This window comes from Narcine bancroftii, chromosome 11 (assembly GCF_036971445.1).
Source record: "Narcine bancroftii isolate sNarBan1 chromosome 11, sNarBan1.hap1, whole genome shotgun sequence".
Classification (NCBI taxonomy): Eukaryota; Metazoa; Chordata; class Chondrichthyes; order Torpediniformes; family Narcinidae; genus Narcine; species Narcine bancroftii.
This window is the reverse complement of record NC_091479.1, coordinates 23,964,826-23,984,157: the sequence shown is the minus strand read 5'-3', so window position 1 is coordinate 23,984,157 and position 19,332 is coordinate 23,964,826. Positions and strand designations below refer to the sequence as shown.

Here is a 19,332-nt window from a genome sequence, read left to right as displayed (position 1 = left end):
CCAAATGACTCCCCTTGGTCTCTGAAAATCCCAACTTCTCCAGGAGGGACGCAGCATGGTGCTCTGTCTTTTCTCTGCGGGGGGTCCAGCCTGTTGGCCCGGTCTACTGGCGTGGCATGACTAGTCAGACCTGCCGTCAAACGGCTGAACCCCTGCCAGTTGTCAGTCAACCAAGGATTTTGTATTCCCATCCTGGGTTTCCTTTACTAGCTGTGGGTCACATCTTGCTGGTCCTGATGGTGAGCAGGTATACAATTAACACACACACACACACACACACACACACACACACTCGTTATCACAATCTCCCACATGGTAGTTCTCCATGTGTGTCCAGCTGAAACTCCTTGAACCCTGCCAGTTGTGTTTGGAAAGTGTCAGGTTTGGTGATCCAAGAAAGTAAAGGCATTGGTGCTCTTTCGCGACCGTTAAATCAACATGCTTGTCCCGGTTAGGACATATTGGAGATATTTGTTACTAATAAGTTTAAGCTATCTACCCTTTCGACTTAAGCATTATTAATATAGACAGTGGTGTGGACTCTTGAGTTGCAACGGTACTTAGCTCTGCATTTGTGGTTGTAAAGGTATCACGTCATACTACATTTAGAATGTAACATACATGAAATTCTTTTACTTTGACTACCGTAAGGAAGACACAGTCACCCCTTTGTTCAGTGCCCCTCACAGAAATGAGGCCCCAGCGAGGAATGAACATGCAATCCCTCGTTGACGCGACCACTGAGCTATTGGAAAGGGAGCATAGTGGAAGATTGAGTGCATTCTTGAGGAACGTTGGTGCTTAGTAGTAGGAGATGTTGTTACTCTTTTCGCTGGTCACTGATGAGACCAGAACTGTATGCAGTACTCCAGGGCCAGGTACTTTTGTTTCCTATCACCCTCCAAAATGTACATTAAGTTAATTGGGTGGCACAGGTTTCATGGGCCAGAAGGACCTTCTTTCGCGCTGTATAATTAAAACTTTTAAAAATGTTTATTTGAAAGTACTCCCAAATTGCACTTCACCATCAATTCATGGCTACTTAATTGTGGAGGCAGATTGAATGGACAAAAGGCTCTCTCTGTTTAATAATTCCATAGTTTGACATGAAATTAACGATTATCTCATGATTTTACAACCAAATTTTGCAGGTATGGATGCGTCTGTAACCGTTCAGGCAAAACAGACAGAAGTTTTTGCCCGATTGAAAGATGTTATTGTAACAGACGTGGGCTCACGGACTCTGCATAAAAAGGTGAGCTGTTCTTTGTGGCCTGCAATAATCTTTAGTGTAGCTCAGGCATTGTGCAAGTGGGAATAGAAAAAAAATTAGATGTTCCTCCAAAATAATCCGATGCTCCCATTCTGTCCTCCTCTGCGTTGAACACCTTTGCTCTGTCTGTTGCCAACCTTTTTAATTCCACACACCATTCCCACACTGACATGTCTATCCATGACCTCATGCACTGCCAAATCAAGGCTACCTGCAAATTAGAGAAACAACACCTAATATTCCATCTGGGCACTCTCCAACCAGACAGCATTAACATCAATTTACATTAAATCTCTCCCTATCATTCTGTCTCCATTCATTCAGTTCTCCACCCCTTTTCCTTCCATTCACAGTTATCCCTTCCCTATCATTGCTCAGCATTTTTTCCTTTTCTACCCTTCCAGCCTGTGCTTCTTCCTCCTCCTCCTCTCTTTCCCCATATTTTCAGACACCTACCTGCCATTTTTTCATCTCTGTATGAAGGGCTCATGCTCAAAACGTCGGTCACCTTTAACTTCCTACAGATGCTGTGTGGTCTGCTGAGCTTCTCCAGCACTTTGTAATTAAGTTGGATTTTTATGGTTATCTTGTAGCTTTATCACTTTTACTGGAACTTTTTTTTATACCTTTCTGACTGTTCATGCTCTGAGATTTGTGGAATATTTGCTGCTGTTGAGTACTTCGTTCAGGACTCACTTAGAGAAGATGTTGAAGCAGACATTGGCAAACTTGCTTTTGTCAGTCAGGGGACTGAGTATAGGAATTGGGAACAGATTCCAACTGCACAAGCTGTTGGTGAGACCACATTTGAAGTTTTGTGTGCAATTCTGGTCACAATGCTCCAGGAAAGATGCAATTAAAGCTAGAGAGGGTGCAGGAAAGATGTGGACTGGAGGGCTATTCTGTTTTTTCAGGAGTGAAGGCGGGTGAGTGGGGTAGAGGTATATAAAATCACGAGGAAGGTAAATAAAGTGGATGGTCTCGTCTTTATGCCAGGGTAGGGGAGTCTAAAACAAGAGGGTATAGATTTAAGATGGGAGGAGAAAGATTTAAAAGGGGTTTGAGGAGCACCTTCATCACATAAATGGTAGTGGATCTGTGGAAAGAGCTTCTTGAGAAAGGGGGATACAATCACATTGAGAAGACATTTAGAACCGGTAGAAGAATAGGAGAGGCTTTGAGGGATTTGCGAAATGCAGACAAATGGAAGTAGCTTAGATGGGCAGTTTCGTTGTCATGGACAGTTTAATTCTAGACCATTGGTTCAGTAACGTACCCGTAATTGCTGTGGCATCATGAGCTCGTATCAATCACCAGGAGAAGTAACAGTGTCACCAATAGTTTGTTTAAATCTCACCGGGAACTGCAAGAGTGGGACCATGAACGAGAGGAGGAGAGTTTAAAAACCACTGAGAAAAGTAGGTACTTGTTTAAATCTCTCCATTGGCTAATTAGCTAATGAAAAGGAGGAAAGCTCAGGCAGAGCACCCAGTGCGGAGTGGCTTTCACGAACTAATGAATTTTGTTATGAGCTAACGAAGGAACAGCAATAGAAAATTCAACATGACTTCAAACTTAACTCTAACTTAATTCTCACTATGCGGAAATGTAGATGTGTGTGTGTGTGTGAAAATCCAAACCATTAAAGTTTGAGCTTGTCTTAAAAGTCAATTTTAAACTTCAGCATCAAACATCTTGTGTTGATTGAAGATTTTTAAATGGCAGTTCAGAAGTGATTATGAAGCACTTTGAAACATTGTGTATTCAGATCTCTAAACTCAGGAGTCGTTTGGTGAGCTGCCTTTCAGAGAGATATTCTTGATTGATATGAGAGTTTTCATAAGTTTCCCCCATCTTGTTAGGGTTACAGAACTGATCGACATGGTGATTTATCTCAAGAGTAGTGGTCTACTTACTTTGAGTATCTCTTATAATAAGGAAAATGCAATGGAGGACATCATCTCTCTCTTTTTCCAGAAACTACTCTTTCACTCCTGTCTTTTACAGGATGGTCAATCTCTTCAGTATAGTTTCAAAAAAGTCTCTCTCTGACTTCATTTATGTCTCTTTGAAATCATGTGACATGACATCACTGTTTATTTCATTTTTCCAATGATCCACTTCATCTCACCCCACTTTTCAAGAAAGGAGGGAAGCAGCAGAAAGGAAATTATAGACTAGTTAGCCTAACATCAGTGTTGGAATCGATTGTCAAGGATGAGATTACAGAGTATTTGGGGGCACATGACAAGGTAGGTCAAAGCCAGCATTTCCTTAAGGGAAAATCTGGCTTGAAAAACCTTTTGGAATTCTTTGAAGAAATAACAAGCAGACTTAGATAAAAGAGATGTAGTGAACTTAGATTTTCAGAAGGCATTTCACAAGGTGCCACACATAACAAGGGCCGATGTTATAACAGGAAGCATACTAGTGTGGGTAGAGCCCTGGGTGATTGTCAGGAAGCAGTAAATTTGGATCAAGGCTCATATTTTGGTTGCCTGCCAGTTGCAGATGGTGTTCCATAGAGATTGGTGTTGGGGCTGCTTCATTTAATATTTTATATAAATGAATTGGATTATGGAGTGAATGGCTTTGTGGCCGGGCCTTGTTTGCAGATCAACCAAAGGTTAGGCGGAGGAGCAAGAAGTGATGAGAAAATGGAGGAGGCTGCAGAAGGAGTTAGAAAGAATTAGATGGATTGGAAAAACTGTTTGCTCATGCACTTTGGTAGAAAAAAAACCCAGCAGACTATTTTCTAAATGGAGAGAAAATAGAAAATATCAGATGCAAAGGAACCTGGGAGTCCTCGTGCAGGATACCCTGAAGGTAACCTTGCAGGTGAAGAAGATGGATCCAATGTTGGTGTTCATTTCAGAGGAGTATATTATAAGAGGAGGGATGCAATGTTGAGGCTTTATAAGCCACTGGTGAGACCTCACCTGGGAGTATTGTGAGGAGTTTTGAATGGATGCGCTGACATTGGAGATGGTTCAGAGAAGGTTTACAAGGATGATTCTGGGAATGGAAAGATTTTCATTTGAGGTGGGTTTGACAGCTCTTGGCTTCTCGCTGAAACATTTTGAATGTTGAAAGACATAGATAGAGTAGAAAGAACCTGACAATTTTCCCAGTTACGCAGCAGTTAGAAAGGGTCTGACCCAGTCGACCCCGTCAGAATCCAACCAGGTCCCTGACCTACCTCAGAGGTAGTCAGGGAACCCTATTAAACTTACCTAGGTCACATCTGTAGTGCGCGTCGAAAGAACCAAAGACTTGTTGATCCAAACCAAGGCTTTTATTAACTAAAAGACTGGAGCGTATCACAAGTAGGTCAACCAGTCCAGAATGACCTGGTCTGGCTAGGAGCAACTCTTTAAGACCTGCCAGTAGGTGTGGCTACGCTCTCAGCCAATCACAGTCACCCTACACTACAATCTGTTCATATACACATTGGTGATAGAATCTGTACTATCACAACATCCACAAATGATTTGAAAACAAACCCACTTATTCTGGTGACGTCACTGGCCAACATCCCAACATCTGGTAGTACTTCCAGTGAGTACGTGACGCGTCATAGGGGGATCGCGGTTTAATGGGTAGATCCCCCTGCAATTTAAAAGGTGCTTCCTGTACCTTTGCCCCAGTAATCACACCTGGGTCCCAGGAGAGCTACCCAGGTGCTGGAGTTTAAAAGAGGCTATTGTTTCCTATGGTGGGAAAGTCTAGGACAATAGGGCTCAACTTAAAGATTGAAAGGTGTGCGCTCAGAACAGAGATGTGGAGTAATTTCTTTGAATCTATGGAATTTGTTGCCACAAGTGAATGTGGAGGCCAAGATATTGCTTGTATTTAGGGGAGGGATTGATAGATTCTTGATTTACCAGGGCATCTAACTTTCTGGGAAGAAGGCTGGGCAGTGGGGCTGAGTGGGAAAATGGATCAGATCATGGTAGAACGGCTGGGCAGACTTGATGGGATGAACAGCCTATTTCTGCTCTGTCTTACGGCCTAAAGTGTTCATCTGAGGCTTTGAGGACTAATCTTGAACATTGTGTGTAATTATTTGCATTAAGTATGTGCAGTAAAGTAGGTTGTTTCAAACATGATTCAATGCAAGTTTGGTATGATTTGAGACTCTTTTCAGTGCATGGCTGGTGATGAATCCTCTAACCATCTGATATAGTACACATACTGGTTTTATGCAAACTATAATCGTTGACTTGCTTTTTTTGCAAGAGTATTGCATTGCTAATACTGCTATTGTCCCTAAGTTTGATTCTTTGTACAGGAGGGCTTTCTTGCAGCATTGCAAAGCAGAGTTCAGCTGTGAGTCTTAGAACTGCCAACGAAAGGCAATCATAATGAAACGTCATTTCTTTTTCCACACATGCTACAGAACCAAAGTATGGTAATTTCCCCATTATTTCAGGTTTTGGAGTGGCACGGTTCGCGTTAGGGTGGCACAGTTAGTGTATTGGTTACACTATAACAGCACCAGGGACCCAGATTTGAATTCAGTGTTGTCTGTGATGAGTTTGTACGCTCTTCCTGTGTCTGCCTGGGTTTCCTCTGGGCGCTTCAGCTTCCTTCTACCCTTCAAAACCTCTGAGGATTGTAGGCTAATGTGGGTATTTTGGTGGCAAGGGCTCGTGGGCCAGAATGGCCCGTCTGTCTAAATTTACAAATGTGAAATTTAAAATTTAAATTTCCAGTATCTACAACATTTTCCTTTTGGGCATCCATGTATTACTAGATGCACAGGAACCATTGTGAATAGATTGTACTCTTAATTCTTTCACCTCTCAAGGAATATCTCTAAGGAAAGGGCAATTTGTACATCTTGCTAAGTCGATGTCACAGGTTTATTTCTACTGTTCTCTTCGTCTGCTCTCAAGTTTTAAATGTTAAATAAATGATTTGCAGTTTTTGGTTGAATTCACTTCGATTTCATGCAAAAAGTACCCTACTTTTAGGTGGTGTCGATCATTGGTGATGAAGTCTTCAGCTTCAAGATGGTTTTGTTTAGTAATGCTACGGAAGGGGAAGCCTATCTCAATATGTTAAACGTAGATGGGGAAGTCGCTCTGCAATTGGGCTGCATCCAGTTGGTGTACCTCCACAAATTTTTCAAGTCATTGATGGTAAGTACAATGTTTGCTTGTTATTGATATTGAAGATATTGTGAGAACCGTTTGTGTGGTGGTTACCAAAACACTATTATAGCGCCAGCAATCAGGGTTCCAATCCAGTGCTCTCTGTAAGGAGTTTGTACTTTCTTCCTGTATCTGCAGGGGTTTCCTCAACCCTTCAAAATGTACCGAGGGTTTTAGGTCAATTGGGTGGCACAGACTTGTGAGCCGAAAGGGCCTGATACTGTGCTGTACGTTTAACTGTAAATTTAAACTCTGCATCAGTTCTAATTTAAAACTTATGTATAGGATTAAATTGAGGTTGTGTATCACAAGTGATCACCGTTGAAAGATACAAGATGCATTTGTAGTTTAGATAAGTTAATATCTTCAAAGCTTCATTTTGTATCATTTCATTTGCCTCTTGGCAAAATACAGAAATTTATATTTCTGTTCTTGTACAGACTGCCTACTAACTTTAATTCCACACATCACTCCCACACTGATATGTCTATCCAAGGCCTCGTATACTGCCAAACAAAGGCAGATTTGAGGAGCAACACCTTATATTCCATATGGGCACTCTCCAGCCAGACAGCATTATTTCTTATAAACCCCTTCCCCGAGTCTCTCTCCTTCCCTATCCTCCTCCTCCCCACGCCCTTCCCTTCTCTCCATTCAGAGAGATCCCTACTATCACCTCAGCTTTTTTCTCTTTTACCCTCCTTCCTGTATCCACCTATGACCTCCTTCTTACCTGTTAGCCTTTCCTTTCCTCTTTTCCTCTCTCCCCCCCACCTTTTTATTCAGGTGCTTTCCTGCCCTTGACTTGAACCTTGACAAAGTGTTGCACCCTTTCCTTCCTGTGGATGCTGTGTGACTTGCTGAGTTTCTCCAGCATATTGGTATGTTGCACTTGACCCCAGCATCTGGACACTACAACTGTGTTGCATGGACCAGGCACTAAAAACTCAGGTAAATTTAAAATCCATATTCGAAAGTATGCACAATTATCAAGGTGACATCTTATGAACTCAGACTGTACCATAAAATTCAATTCTCAAAGGATCAGTCATGATGACAGAATATTTTGTCGTAAAGTCGACTTGAACTTTGAGCCACATATTATTTCCAACCATTTTGATGAGAGGCGCAGTAATTTAGAAAAGTGAACAATAGATTTTTGGCATGATTGAATTACTTGTGTTATAAATGCAAGTCAGTTAATTTCTCCTTTTAAATTCTGGCAGCTGCTCCAAAGTGAATCTCTTCCTTGAACCAAGAACATGGCCCACATTTTAATGAGATTCTTTTCCCTTTCTGCACGGTGCATCTGACTCTTCTCAGATGAAACTTCTTTTGAAGCCTTGGACTCCTTCAGCATTGTCTGCTGCCGAAGGTGTCAGTAGTCCAGGCATCAAGATGCTCAATTTTTTTTTTAAATTCAAAAAAATGTAAAGGTAGCAGGCCTTTCCAGCCCGCACTGCCCAAATTGACTTACCAGTTCTGTACATTTTTGGAACGTAGGAAGAAACTGTAGCACCCAGAGAATGTAAAAACTCCTCGCAGACACCCTCTGGTGCTGTAATAGCGTTGCACTAACCTCAAAGCCAATGAATTGAAAAAAGCTGCTAACGTTATTAAGTTCCATCAGGTTGTTTAGTCATGGAAAGTGGGCAATTCAAAACTTTCGATCAGTTGGGATCAAGATGAGGACCAATTTCTCTACATAGAAATGTTTCAGTTAAGGTTCATATCATGGCTGTGTCGTAAGGGAAAAGGTGAATAGAAGTACCAGAGGGAAATGCTGAGCACTTGTATTGATTTGAAATTGTCAGCACATACTGATCACAGGACATAAAACACTGCATCCCAGTACAGGTCCTTCATCCCTTGATGTTGTGCTGAACTATATACTCCTACCAAAATCTAAAAAAAACTAAAACCTTCCTACCTTATAACCTATTTTTCCATGTGCCTGTCTCTTAAATGCCCTTATGTTTCACACCACCAAGACATTCCAGTTCTCAGTGTGTAAAAAAAAATGTTCCTGATGTCTCCCTAAAACTTTCCTCCTTTCACTTTGTACAGATGTCTTCTAGTATTTGCTACTCCTGCCTGGGAAAAAGGTGCTGGCTGTCTACCTTATTTATACCTCTAAGTCTCCTCATCCTTCTACCCTCCAAAGAGAAAAGCCCTAGATCTGCTAACCTTGCCTCTTAAAATTTATTTTCCGATCCAGGCAACATCTTGGTAAATTTCTACTGTACCCTCTTCACATCCTTCCTATAATGAGGTGACCAGAACTGAACACACCATTCTTAAGTATGGTCTCACCAGAGATCTGTAGAGTTGCGACATGACCTCTCAACTCTTGAACTCAATTCCCAGCTAATGAAGCCCAGCATCCCATAGGCCTGATTAACTATCCTATCCACCTGTGCAGCAACCTTGAGGGATGTTTCGATTTGGACCTAAGGCCCCTCTGTTCATCCATACTGTTAAATATCTGTCCTTTAACCCTGTACTCAGCCTTCAGGTTTGGCCTTCCAAAATGCATCATCTCACACTTAACTTTATTGCCACTTCTCTGCCAAACTCTGTATCATGTCTATATTCTTTGTAACTTACTACAACCTTTAGCACTCTCCACAACTCCTCCAACCTCACTGACCCATCCTTTTGCTTCGTCACCTAGAACATTATAAGAATCAATGAGTTTATGGGTTATTCAATGTATGATTGCATGGAGCTTCTGGGAGCTCATTTGAAAAACTAGATTTTCCTATTTACACTTTTATCTATTTATAAACAAGCGAAGGATTTCTTTGGCTCATATTTCTTCATTGTGTTTAATAGAACTTTCTTGACACATTCCAAGAAGCAGAGGTTGAATTAAGTGCAGCTACAGCGCAAGCTGCTGAGAAAGCGGCTTCCAGCGTAAAGGATTTTGCTCGGAAGAGCTTCCGACTGGCAATGGATATTAATTTGAAAGCTCCAGTAATCATCGTCCCTGAATCCTCGGTTTCTCGCAACGCAGTGGTGGCCGATTTGGGTTTGATAACGGTACGGAATAAATTCTCCATGATTTCCGCTGAAGAATGCACACTGCCGCCTGTGGTAGACATCATGGAGATTCAATTAACCCACCTGAAGCTCTCAAGGTACAAGAAGTTTGAAATAGTGGATTTTGTGGCTGTAATTTAACTTTGGTTTCCTAATTAACTGGGCAAGAGAGAGGAATGACATTCATTTTGCTGGTGTAGATCCTGTGAATTTTAACCTGCTCACCATTTGTTTCCTTGCATTGTTCCTTCCCACAAATTCAAGTTTTATTTAAAAGAAAATTCTGAACTCAAATTATCTAATGACGTAGACTAATGGAGCTCGGTTTGCTGATGGTTTAGACTGATGTCTGTGGCTGTGGAGGCTGTGGGAATGCTGGAGGCGAATCCATGGACACTCGGTGACTTGGTGCGGGGGGGGTGGGGGGCGGGGGTGACGACTCTCTTTTGCTTCACTTTCTGACTGTAAGGTTCCCGGCAATTTCTGCTGATGGTCAATCTGTCTGCCTTACGGCAGACTAAAGAAATTTTCATGTAATATTGCACTGTTTTATTACATGATAATAAAGGAATCTTAAATCTCTTCTGCACAGGCCAAATGAGCCAGCTGTATCTAATACTATCTATGCAACACTATGTTTACATTGTTCCAAATATCAACTAAGACCAGGAATTTCAATCACCGGTGAAGTGCTTATGAATTAAAGCAGCAGTATTTCAGTTGACCATCAATATGAAAGCAGTGCCATTAACAAAAAATAAATGTCCTAATGCATGCACAAGGATGGAATGAAACATCTTTAACAGGTGTCACTGGTGTAAACTGATGAATATCTTCACGTGCTTTTCCACATGCATATGCTGGGGCTGCTTGTCTCAAGACCACTTCACAGCCTCCATAGTCCTCATTTTCTATTGAGGTAGCTCCTTTGGATCGAGACAGTTTTTGGTGGCAAGTGAGAATATTGTGGGGAAACCTGGACACTTCCACAGATGATGCAGGTGATTAAAATGATGAGTTTATTGTCGTACACGGGTACAATGTACATTATGCACCAAAGTACTTACTACCTGAACAGATATTTTGATGATATAAAACTACAATTATGTACTTAATTAAAAAGATAATAAATACAAAAAAAAGGATAATTGATAGATAGTTGATGGCTGAAGAGGTAGTGCACTAACCTCCCAGTTCATGCAGTGTTTTTGTGTTCTCAAAGCCTGCTTCAATATTCAGTGCCATTGCTGAAGGCATCATCCCTATTTTGAGCTGCTGGGGTTTGCAGGAGTTAGTAAAGATGTTGTGTTTTTTTTCCAAGGAAGGTTTGGTCACATCCTTGAATCATATTCTCTGCCTGCCTGATCCTATGGCAGTGTGTTGGGAGTTAGGTACCTGGCAGGCAAAGGATGTGTTCTTCCTGTGTAACTGACTTGGGGTGTTGGCCTGGGAGAGGATGCATGTATTAGTTTGCTTGTCCTTGCAGCGAATTTGGGGGATTTGTCGAGATGGTATTTTTTATTTGCCTTGACATGTCAGCTGTAGTTCGTCCAGGTAGCAAGTTAATTTCATTGTGAATGTTTGTCTGCTAAAAAATGGCGCCACAGATATGGGAGATGGTCCACAATGTGTGGCACAGCAGGGGCAGGTTGCTGGAGGGTTTGGCCTCACAGGTGTAAGTATAAAGTGCACACTTGTTCAACTCTTGACCGCTTGACAGAGCATAGCCTTGGTCTTTGGGGCTGAAGTCTGGAGGTGATTTCGGAGCAATGGTCCTTGATATTCAGATAGGATTTATCTAAATTGTGAAACTGGGTCAATAGAAATAGAGTGAAACTACTCTGAAGGTTGAGAGTCATAACTTGCACAAAGGTTTTGTTGATCAGTCATTGCTGTTAGAGTTTCTGAAGGTAGTGTCCTGGACTCAACCATCTTCAACTACTTCGGTAACCTTCCTTCCATCATAACGTCAAAAATGGGATGTTTATTGATGAGTGCAAAATCCTTAGCAAATGAGGAAGTTCACACTTTGATGCAAAAAAAATGACAGTCCTGCCGCTGGTGAGGATCCACTGGGAGCAAAGACATAGCACTCCTCACTCCTCCACAGAGTCTACTGCCCAATCCTGCTACCGACAGCTCTGTACTTGCTTTAAAAAGCCTGTTCAATGAGCTGACAGTGGTTTATTTTAAACTCCTGCGACCACGGGGTCTGTGCCCAAGATGATGGTGCCTGTGTTCGGCAGTGGCCTCAAGGTGTTGTGGATTCCAGGGAAGCAGAGGACTGGTGCAGGACACCGGAAAATGGGGAGAACACTCCCCGATTCAGAAGGAGATGCAGAGGACATGATCCTAAGAGAAGGTGACGGACCACTGAGGGGCTGTTGGTGACTCGAAGTGAGGAAAGGATTCACACTAGGCTGCAGACTGGCTCGACACTGGCAGAAGGGGTACCAGGTATCGGAGCTGAGGTGCAAGAGGGTGCCAAGGGTGGGAGGGGCTACCAATGGGCCTTGGGGGCGGAAGACTTCTTGATGGTGTTGGAGTACTGAATCTGGAGCTTGTGTTGCCACTGGGTTTGAACTGAATTAGAGCCAGTGCAGCTACAGAGGCTGGAGGTGAATCCACGGGCACTCTGTGACTTGGGGAAGTGGTGGGGGGTGGGGGGCGGGAGCTCTCTTTTGCTTCCTTTCTGGGCGATTTCTGCTGGTGCCAAATCTTTGTCTGCCTTATGTTAGACTAAATGGAATTTTGTGTGATATTACATCTGTTTTCTTACATGAGAATAAAGGAATCTTGAATATTGAAAAGATCTTGGCAATATCACAGGATAAATAGCATCAGAAAACTGCTGGTCATTAACTTTCTACAACAAGAAAGACCCTTGATGTTCTATCCCATTGTCACCATTGTGTTATGATCTCCATCTTGTCCAGGCCAGTGGTCACTCTTGACAAGAGATTAGGCACATAAATACTGTGCCACAAGAGGCTAGGTTGCTTGTCGCAAATGGTTAGCCTCCTGATGTCAGAGATCTTTCTCGGCATCCACAAGGTATATCATGTGTGTGAGAGAATGCTGTCTACGTGTCTAAATGAGTACTGAATGAGTGCAACAATATCAGGCAAGGAAACATCCTTCTCCGACGTTGCATAAACGGCACTGCAGTTTTAGCACGTGTTGGGTACTAAAAGAAATGCAATATTCATCTGGTCTAATCCAACAGAAGTTGCCATCAAGTATAACAAGGATTTCAGCAAAATATAAACCCCCCCCCCCCCCCACCCACCCCCAAGTTGCATATTACGTTTAATTGAAAATGACATTTTTTTAAAATTTAGGGATACAGCACAGTAACAAACTCGTGTGGCCCAATTACACGTTGGACAAAACGTGTCCCAACTGGGTCTAAATAAATCAGCAAATCTTCCGCTCAACAGCATTGGGGAAGAATCTTCAGCGAAAGGGCCTCCGGGGTTGAAGAAGGCAACTTGCCACCACTTCCTCAAGGCAATTATGGATTGGCAGTGAAAAGGGGCTTGACCAAGCAACTCCCACTGACTGCAGAAAAGCAAATTTGTAAAACAATGAGTCAAATACTGGCACAAATTAGCCTTGGAACAGATGCACTCTGTCCTGGTCCACTAATTTTGTTTAACTGAGATGATACACTATTGATGTCTGCAATATGTGTAGGTTGGTGGACAGTTCGTAGTTGGATAACTTGCCTCAAACAATAATAATTTGAAAAGTCACAAAGTGTGACTTTCTAAAAGCTTGGTTTTGTAATCCTTTTATTCTGCTCTTAGTATTTTTTGCATTTTCATTGAGAGCATCAGAGTGGCCAGTGCAAAAGATTTTGATACAAGAGTTAAATCATTCCATCAAACACGACCATAGGTTGATGATCTCATTGCCTCCTACTTCCCTTGCTGACTCCAACCACGTGGATCCTGACATAGACCCACCGTGGTCCTGATCTCACTGTTGGATCCCCCTCACTACTCCTGACCCTTCTCCATTCCCCCTACACCTCTCCCTATTCCACTCCTTTCTTCCCCCCTCTTCTCCCCATCCCCTCACCTTCAGACCATCTCTCCCCTCTCTCTGGTTACCTCCCCTCCCCTCCTCCTCCTACCCCCTCCCTTACCTTCCCCACTCTGACCTCCTCTCACCCCCTTTGTCTTCCCTAGCCTTCCACCTCACCCCTCCAACCTCGCATCTCCATCCTTTAACTTCCCCCACCCTCCCAATCCCTCCAACACCCTCCACAAACAACACTGATCCCTTCTTAGTCTTTACTATTCCCTCAGACCTTCCCCTCTCTGAGAAGGTCAGAGTGCTCAGACCTCAGTACCCCTCCGCCCCCTCCCTAATGAGTCCGCCACAATGCTGAACTCTTCCTCCTCCGGGCTCACTTCCATGACCCTCCACCCTCCCATCCCAGACCCCTTCTCCCGCTTTAAGCCTTCTTCCTCTTCCTGGACACCTCCGCTGAGACAGCAACCGTCTCAACTTCACCACCCTCCTCTCATATTCTAATCATACTTTTTCTGAACACTCTCTCTGCAACAATCCCAACCTTCACCATCAAATCCGCAGATAAGGGTGGTGCTGTTGTAGTCTGGCGCACTGACCTACTTTTCTGAGGCCAGACATCCACTCCCCCTATCTACTCCTCCCTCAGGACCCCACCACTGTCTCAAACACCATCTCTAACCTCATCACCTCTGGTCACCCCTCCCCCCCCCCCCCCCCCAGACTGCCTGTTTCTACTTCCCACTTAACATTCACAAACCCAGTCACCCGGGTAGACCTTTTTTTTTTGCTTGATCTTACCCACCGAACTAGTTTCATCTTACTTTGACTCTATCGCTTCTCCCCGGTCAATCCCTCCCCACCTATGTCCATCTCTTCAGTAGCTTCAGATTCCATGAACTGGATCTCCTTCATGATGACGTTTAAACCCTTTATTACCTCCATCCCGCATGCAAAAGGTCTTAAAGAACTTCTCTTCTCTCTGCAACAGAGAGCCGACTAGTCACCCTTTACCACCACCCTCCTCCGCCTGGTAGAACTTGTCCTTACTTTAAACAGCTTCTCCTTCAACTCATCTCACTTCCTCCAAATTAAAAGAGTAGCCATGGGTACTCACATGGGTCCCAGCTACGCCTGCCTGTTGTGCGCTTTGTGGAGCAATCCATGCTGCAAATCTATACAGGCAAGACCCCTCAACTCTTTTTCCGGTATATCGATGACTACGTCGGGGCTGCCTCATGCACCCGCAATGAGCTTGTCACCTTCATCCACTTCGTGCCCAATTTCCACCCCAAACTCAAACTCATCTGGTCCACCTCTGACAACACTCTCCCCTTTCTGGATCTCTCTGTCTCTGTCTTGGGAGACAAGCTTCCCATAGACATATATATTACAAACCCACCAACTCCCACAACTACCTGGACTACACTTCCTCACACCTTGTCCCCCTTCTCTCAGTTTCTGTGTCTCCACTGCATCTGCTACCAAGTTGAGGTCTTCCAGTCCAGATTTTCCAAAATGTCTGCCTTCTTCCACAAATGTGGATTCACCACCACCACTCCTCAATTTCACATTCATCTCCTGGCCCCTTCTGCCCTGAGATGTAACAATCATAGAGCCACCCCACCTCCCACCCTATCCTCATCTACCACCCCTCCAGCATCCGCATCCCACACATTAGCCCCCAGAATTCCCACACTTACAGCAGGATCCTACCACCAGACACATCTTGCCCTCTCCTCCTGTCTCTGCCTCTGAAGAGACCGACCGATCCCTCTGTGACTCCCTCATGTACTCAACCCCCCCCCTTTCACTGTGACTACAGGAGGCGCAACACTTGTGCCCACCCCTCCTCCCTCACCTTGGTCCAGGCCCCAAAACAGGCCTTTCAAGTAAAGCAACACTTCTCTTGTCTATCCACAGGACTGATTTACAGCATCCAGAACTGTCTACCTCAGAGAGACTGGATGCAGATTGCTTTGCTGAGCACCTTCGCTTTGTCCACTACAGCGACAGAGACCTCTCGGTATCCAACCATTTCAGTTCTGGTCACACTCACATGTCTGTCCATGGCCTTATGTACTGTTCCAACAAGACTACCTGCAAATTGGAGGAACAACACCTGATTTTCCACCTGGGCACTTAGCAGCCAGATGGCATTAACATTGACTTTTCCAGTTTCTGCTAATCTGCTTCCTCTTTCCCTTCCTCTTTCCAGTTCTTCTCTCTCCCTCCTCCCCTTGATCTTGCTGTGCCTTCCCTCCCTCCCTCCTCCACCTATCACCTCCTGCCTTGTGACCACTGCTTCCCCCCCCCCACTCTTTTGTTCGGATGCCTGCAGCCATTTTCCTATCCCTTGAAGGACACAAGCCCAAAATGTTGGTGATGTATTCTTACATCTGCTATATAAAGGACACTGTTTGACCCGCTGTGTTTCTCCAGCGTTGTGTTTTCACTTCAACATGGCGTCTGCAGATTTTCATGTTTTACTACTCATGAACTTACATGTTGATGAGACCAGAACAGATGGTAGGATGGCTGCACAATTCTATAAAGAGCAAGAGTCAGAAAAGACGCTTCATCTAGAGAGCAAAAACAATATCAAGATGAAAGCTTTGGATATATTTTCATTTTTCCTAACGGCACTTTCAGCGCTGATGAAATTGCCTGGGGGTTGCAAGAACATGAGGATAAAAGCAGGAGTAAGTACAAGCCCCTTGTGCCCTTCTCCACTACTGACTGGGCTGACCTTTTGTCTTCCTGCACAGAACCCCTCCATTTAGAAGACCAAAAGTCTGCAGTTGCCTGATCAAACAGATGCAAATAAATACGATCTATCCTTTTGTCAGCGGATAGCTCTGAAAGCACAGGATGCAGTTTCTGTGTAAAGATGCTCAAAATTTTCTCTCTTTTTAATGCAATACAACTTCATGCTTTTAATTATTTCCCTTAACTATTTTCACTTTTCTCTTTCACAGTTTGTTGAGGTAAATTTTGTAATCAATTCTGTTCTGCTTTCTTGATTCTGTTCCTGAATGACAGAACTGTTCTCCAGAAAGATTCAACGCAACCTGATTTTCAGATCTTGCAGCCAGTGAACTTGCTTCTGACAATAAAACGAAACTTGGCTATCGCATGGTGTCACCAAATTCCTGGCGTGGAAATCAATGGAGATCTAAAAGCTATGAGTGTAAGTACCGTATATATTTTTTTCTTCCAAGTCTCCAAGTTATATATGCAGAATGATGTCCAATGTTTCTAGCTCTAAATACTGAAGAAGAGTTAACAAAACCAAGAAACAAGACATAGGAGCAGAAATAGGCTATTCAGCCCATCGAGTCTGCCCCACTGATCCATTCTCCCACTCAGCCCCACTTCCCAGCCTTCTCCACATAACCCTTGATGGCTTGGCTAATCAAGAACTTACTTTAAAAGTTTTCAATATTACCTTTAGATATTGCTGTGAAGAATGTGAAAACAGTTAATCCGAGATTCAGTATTTTAGATAAGATTAAGTTAGGAAAAGAATTCAGGGATATGTTTTCGATCTGCCTTCTATGTATTTTATCTATTTTATGTATATGATATGGTTTATGTCATTTATTAGATTATTATGTGCGTACATTCTTTGTTAAACTCAATAAAAAATATTTTAAAAAGAAAAAGAACCCCTGTCAACCTCTGTCTTAAATGTACTCAATGACCTGGACTCCACAGCCGCCTGTGGCAACAAATTCCATAGATTTTCCACCCTCTGGTCAAAGAAATTTCTCCACATCTCTGTTCTAAGTGGGCGGCCTTTAATCCTGAAATTGACCAAGGCTCTCAACAACCTTTCTGCATCTGTCCGTGCCTTTCATCTTTCAAAATGTTTCAATGAGGTCCTTTCTTATTTTCCTAAATTCAAAGAGTTTAGGCTGAGCCTTCAAATGTTCCTCATGATAACCCTTTCATTCCAGAAATTGTCCTTGTGAAGCCCCTCTGAACCCTCTCTAATATCAGTCCATCCTTTCTTAAATATTGTCCACTTGTGATGCTGAAGCTTGATGGTACCTTCTGGGGAAGGTTGGTTGATACTAATTTTGAGATCAACAACGACGTGCTTGAAGAGCAGCTCCACTCTACTACTTCAGGAGAAGCTCCTGCAGACCAAAAATTTAGGAAAATCATGAATATTATCCTCACAATTTGTCCTGTTTCGCACTGTCCTGGGTAAACTTGTACCTCTCACTTTGTTCGTTTTATATTGGTCACAGTGTTTGAGCTACCGAAAGAAAATAGACACACACACCGAGAGCAGTTCAGTTTATTACAAATTCAAAAGCTGATTTCAAACTACAATATGCAAGCCCTTCCCAACTATACTTATCAACGCCTGGACTGGTCCCAACTGCCAAAGCGTGGCAACGACCGCACACTTGTAGTAGGTTGTTGGGGCGCCGGTAGCAGCTTCTCCACCTCCCCTGACCGGGACGTTGGCTGGACTCCAGAAGTTCTTGTTGAGAGATGTTGCCACCTCTCGGAGAGTCTCAAACTTCAGCAGCGAGACCATGGCTTATATTACCCAAAAACTGCTTACCCAAGCACCTATTCCCAGCACAGCAAGAAAGTTAAGCGAGCAAGCTAGCATGCCTAGGCTTCTATTGAATAATGTAATTTTCAGCTTATCACTTTGAATGCAGTGGTTTATTTTGCATCAAGGCTAGGCCTCTGACGGTCTGCGACCAAAACAAGCAGGAAGTTTAAATGTTCTTGGTACACAGATGTCCTTTCGTCAGATAACAGCATCTCTGGCCCCTCGGTGGAATTTAACTTATGTCTGCTGATTCTAAAAAACAAGCAGGTTCTCAGCCATGCAGAAGCAAAGGTTGCAAAAGTAAAAAACACGGTTTAAATCTTCCATTACATTCCACCCCTTGGTCACAGGCTGTCAGACACGAGACTTAACAAGCATAAGATTACAAAAAGAGCGTAAAAGAGAAATTAAAACTACAATAATCACAAAAACAAGCAATAAAGCGAGCAACCAACGGAGAATATTGTGGTCCAACCTCCCAAATGTACCAGCTAACCATGAAAAAGGATTCCAACCAAGGCTCAAACAATCCTTGTGGGCCACAACATCCAGACACTGGAGCTCACAAACAGATTTTGAAACATGCTGAACAATAACATATTTATATAAGCTCCACTTGAGGCGGGTGACCGAGGACTTCCTTGGTGTAATGCATCGGACCGTGTCCCCCACGAGCAACTCACTTGGAATGTCCTCGACATTACAAATCCAATTGTTGGCACCAAACCAGCTGTTAAGCCAGATCACCAGGAGCGTAAGACGGAGAACCTGGAACAAAGAAGCCTGACACATGTCATTCACGATGCCGTAAGCGTTCAGTATTTAAACAAGCTAAATCATCCTGTCCCTCAATATTTTGATTCAGTGTATGAATTCTCATTCTCATGAATGTCGGTGAATAAAGGCAAAGCCAGTTCTGCCATTCCTCACATAACACTCCAGTGCACTGTCTCTGACCTGCCTTCAGTGCTAGGGAAAGCAAAACATTTCATTTCACTTTCTAATTACTTGCTAACCTTTCTATGAAGGAGGAGCCCTGGATCCTTTGATAGAGCAGCTTTCCAGTCTCTTTCCTTTTAAATTATGTTTTATTCTTCTGACTGACCTCACACATAACCTTCACCTAGCCATCCCTCATCCCCTTTATCACTGCAGTCCCTCTCACCCTTCCTTCTCCACCTTTGCGATACATCTCCCCCCTATTCCCCCCCCCCACCATCTTTTTATTAAATATATTATAGTAAACA

The 19,332-nt window shown here is 43.3% G+C and overlaps 1 protein-coding gene across 6 annotated transcripts in view; it reads left to right on the top strand.

Moving 5' to 3' along the window:
• vps13c (vacuolar protein sorting 13 homolog C) overlaps window positions 1-19,332 on the top strand; it is a 425,868-nt gene that overhangs the window by 227,478 nt on the left and 179,058 nt on the right. For all 6 annotated transcript variants that reach the window (XR_011346402.1, XM_069902927.1, XM_069902926.1 and 3 more), the window contains 4 exons: window positions 1,152-1,255; window positions 6,250-6,417; window positions 9,265-9,569; window positions 16,552-16,699. Coding sequence is in view for 5 of the 6 variants with exons in the window: in XM_069902927.1 (XP_069759028.1) it covers window positions 1,152-1,255; window positions 6,250-6,417; window positions 9,265-9,569; window positions 16,552-16,699 (725 nt within the window). In the remaining variant the exon portion in view is untranslated. The remainder of the gene's footprint in view (window positions 1-1,151; window positions 1,256-6,249; window positions 6,418-9,264; window positions 9,570-16,551; window positions 16,700-19,332) is intronic.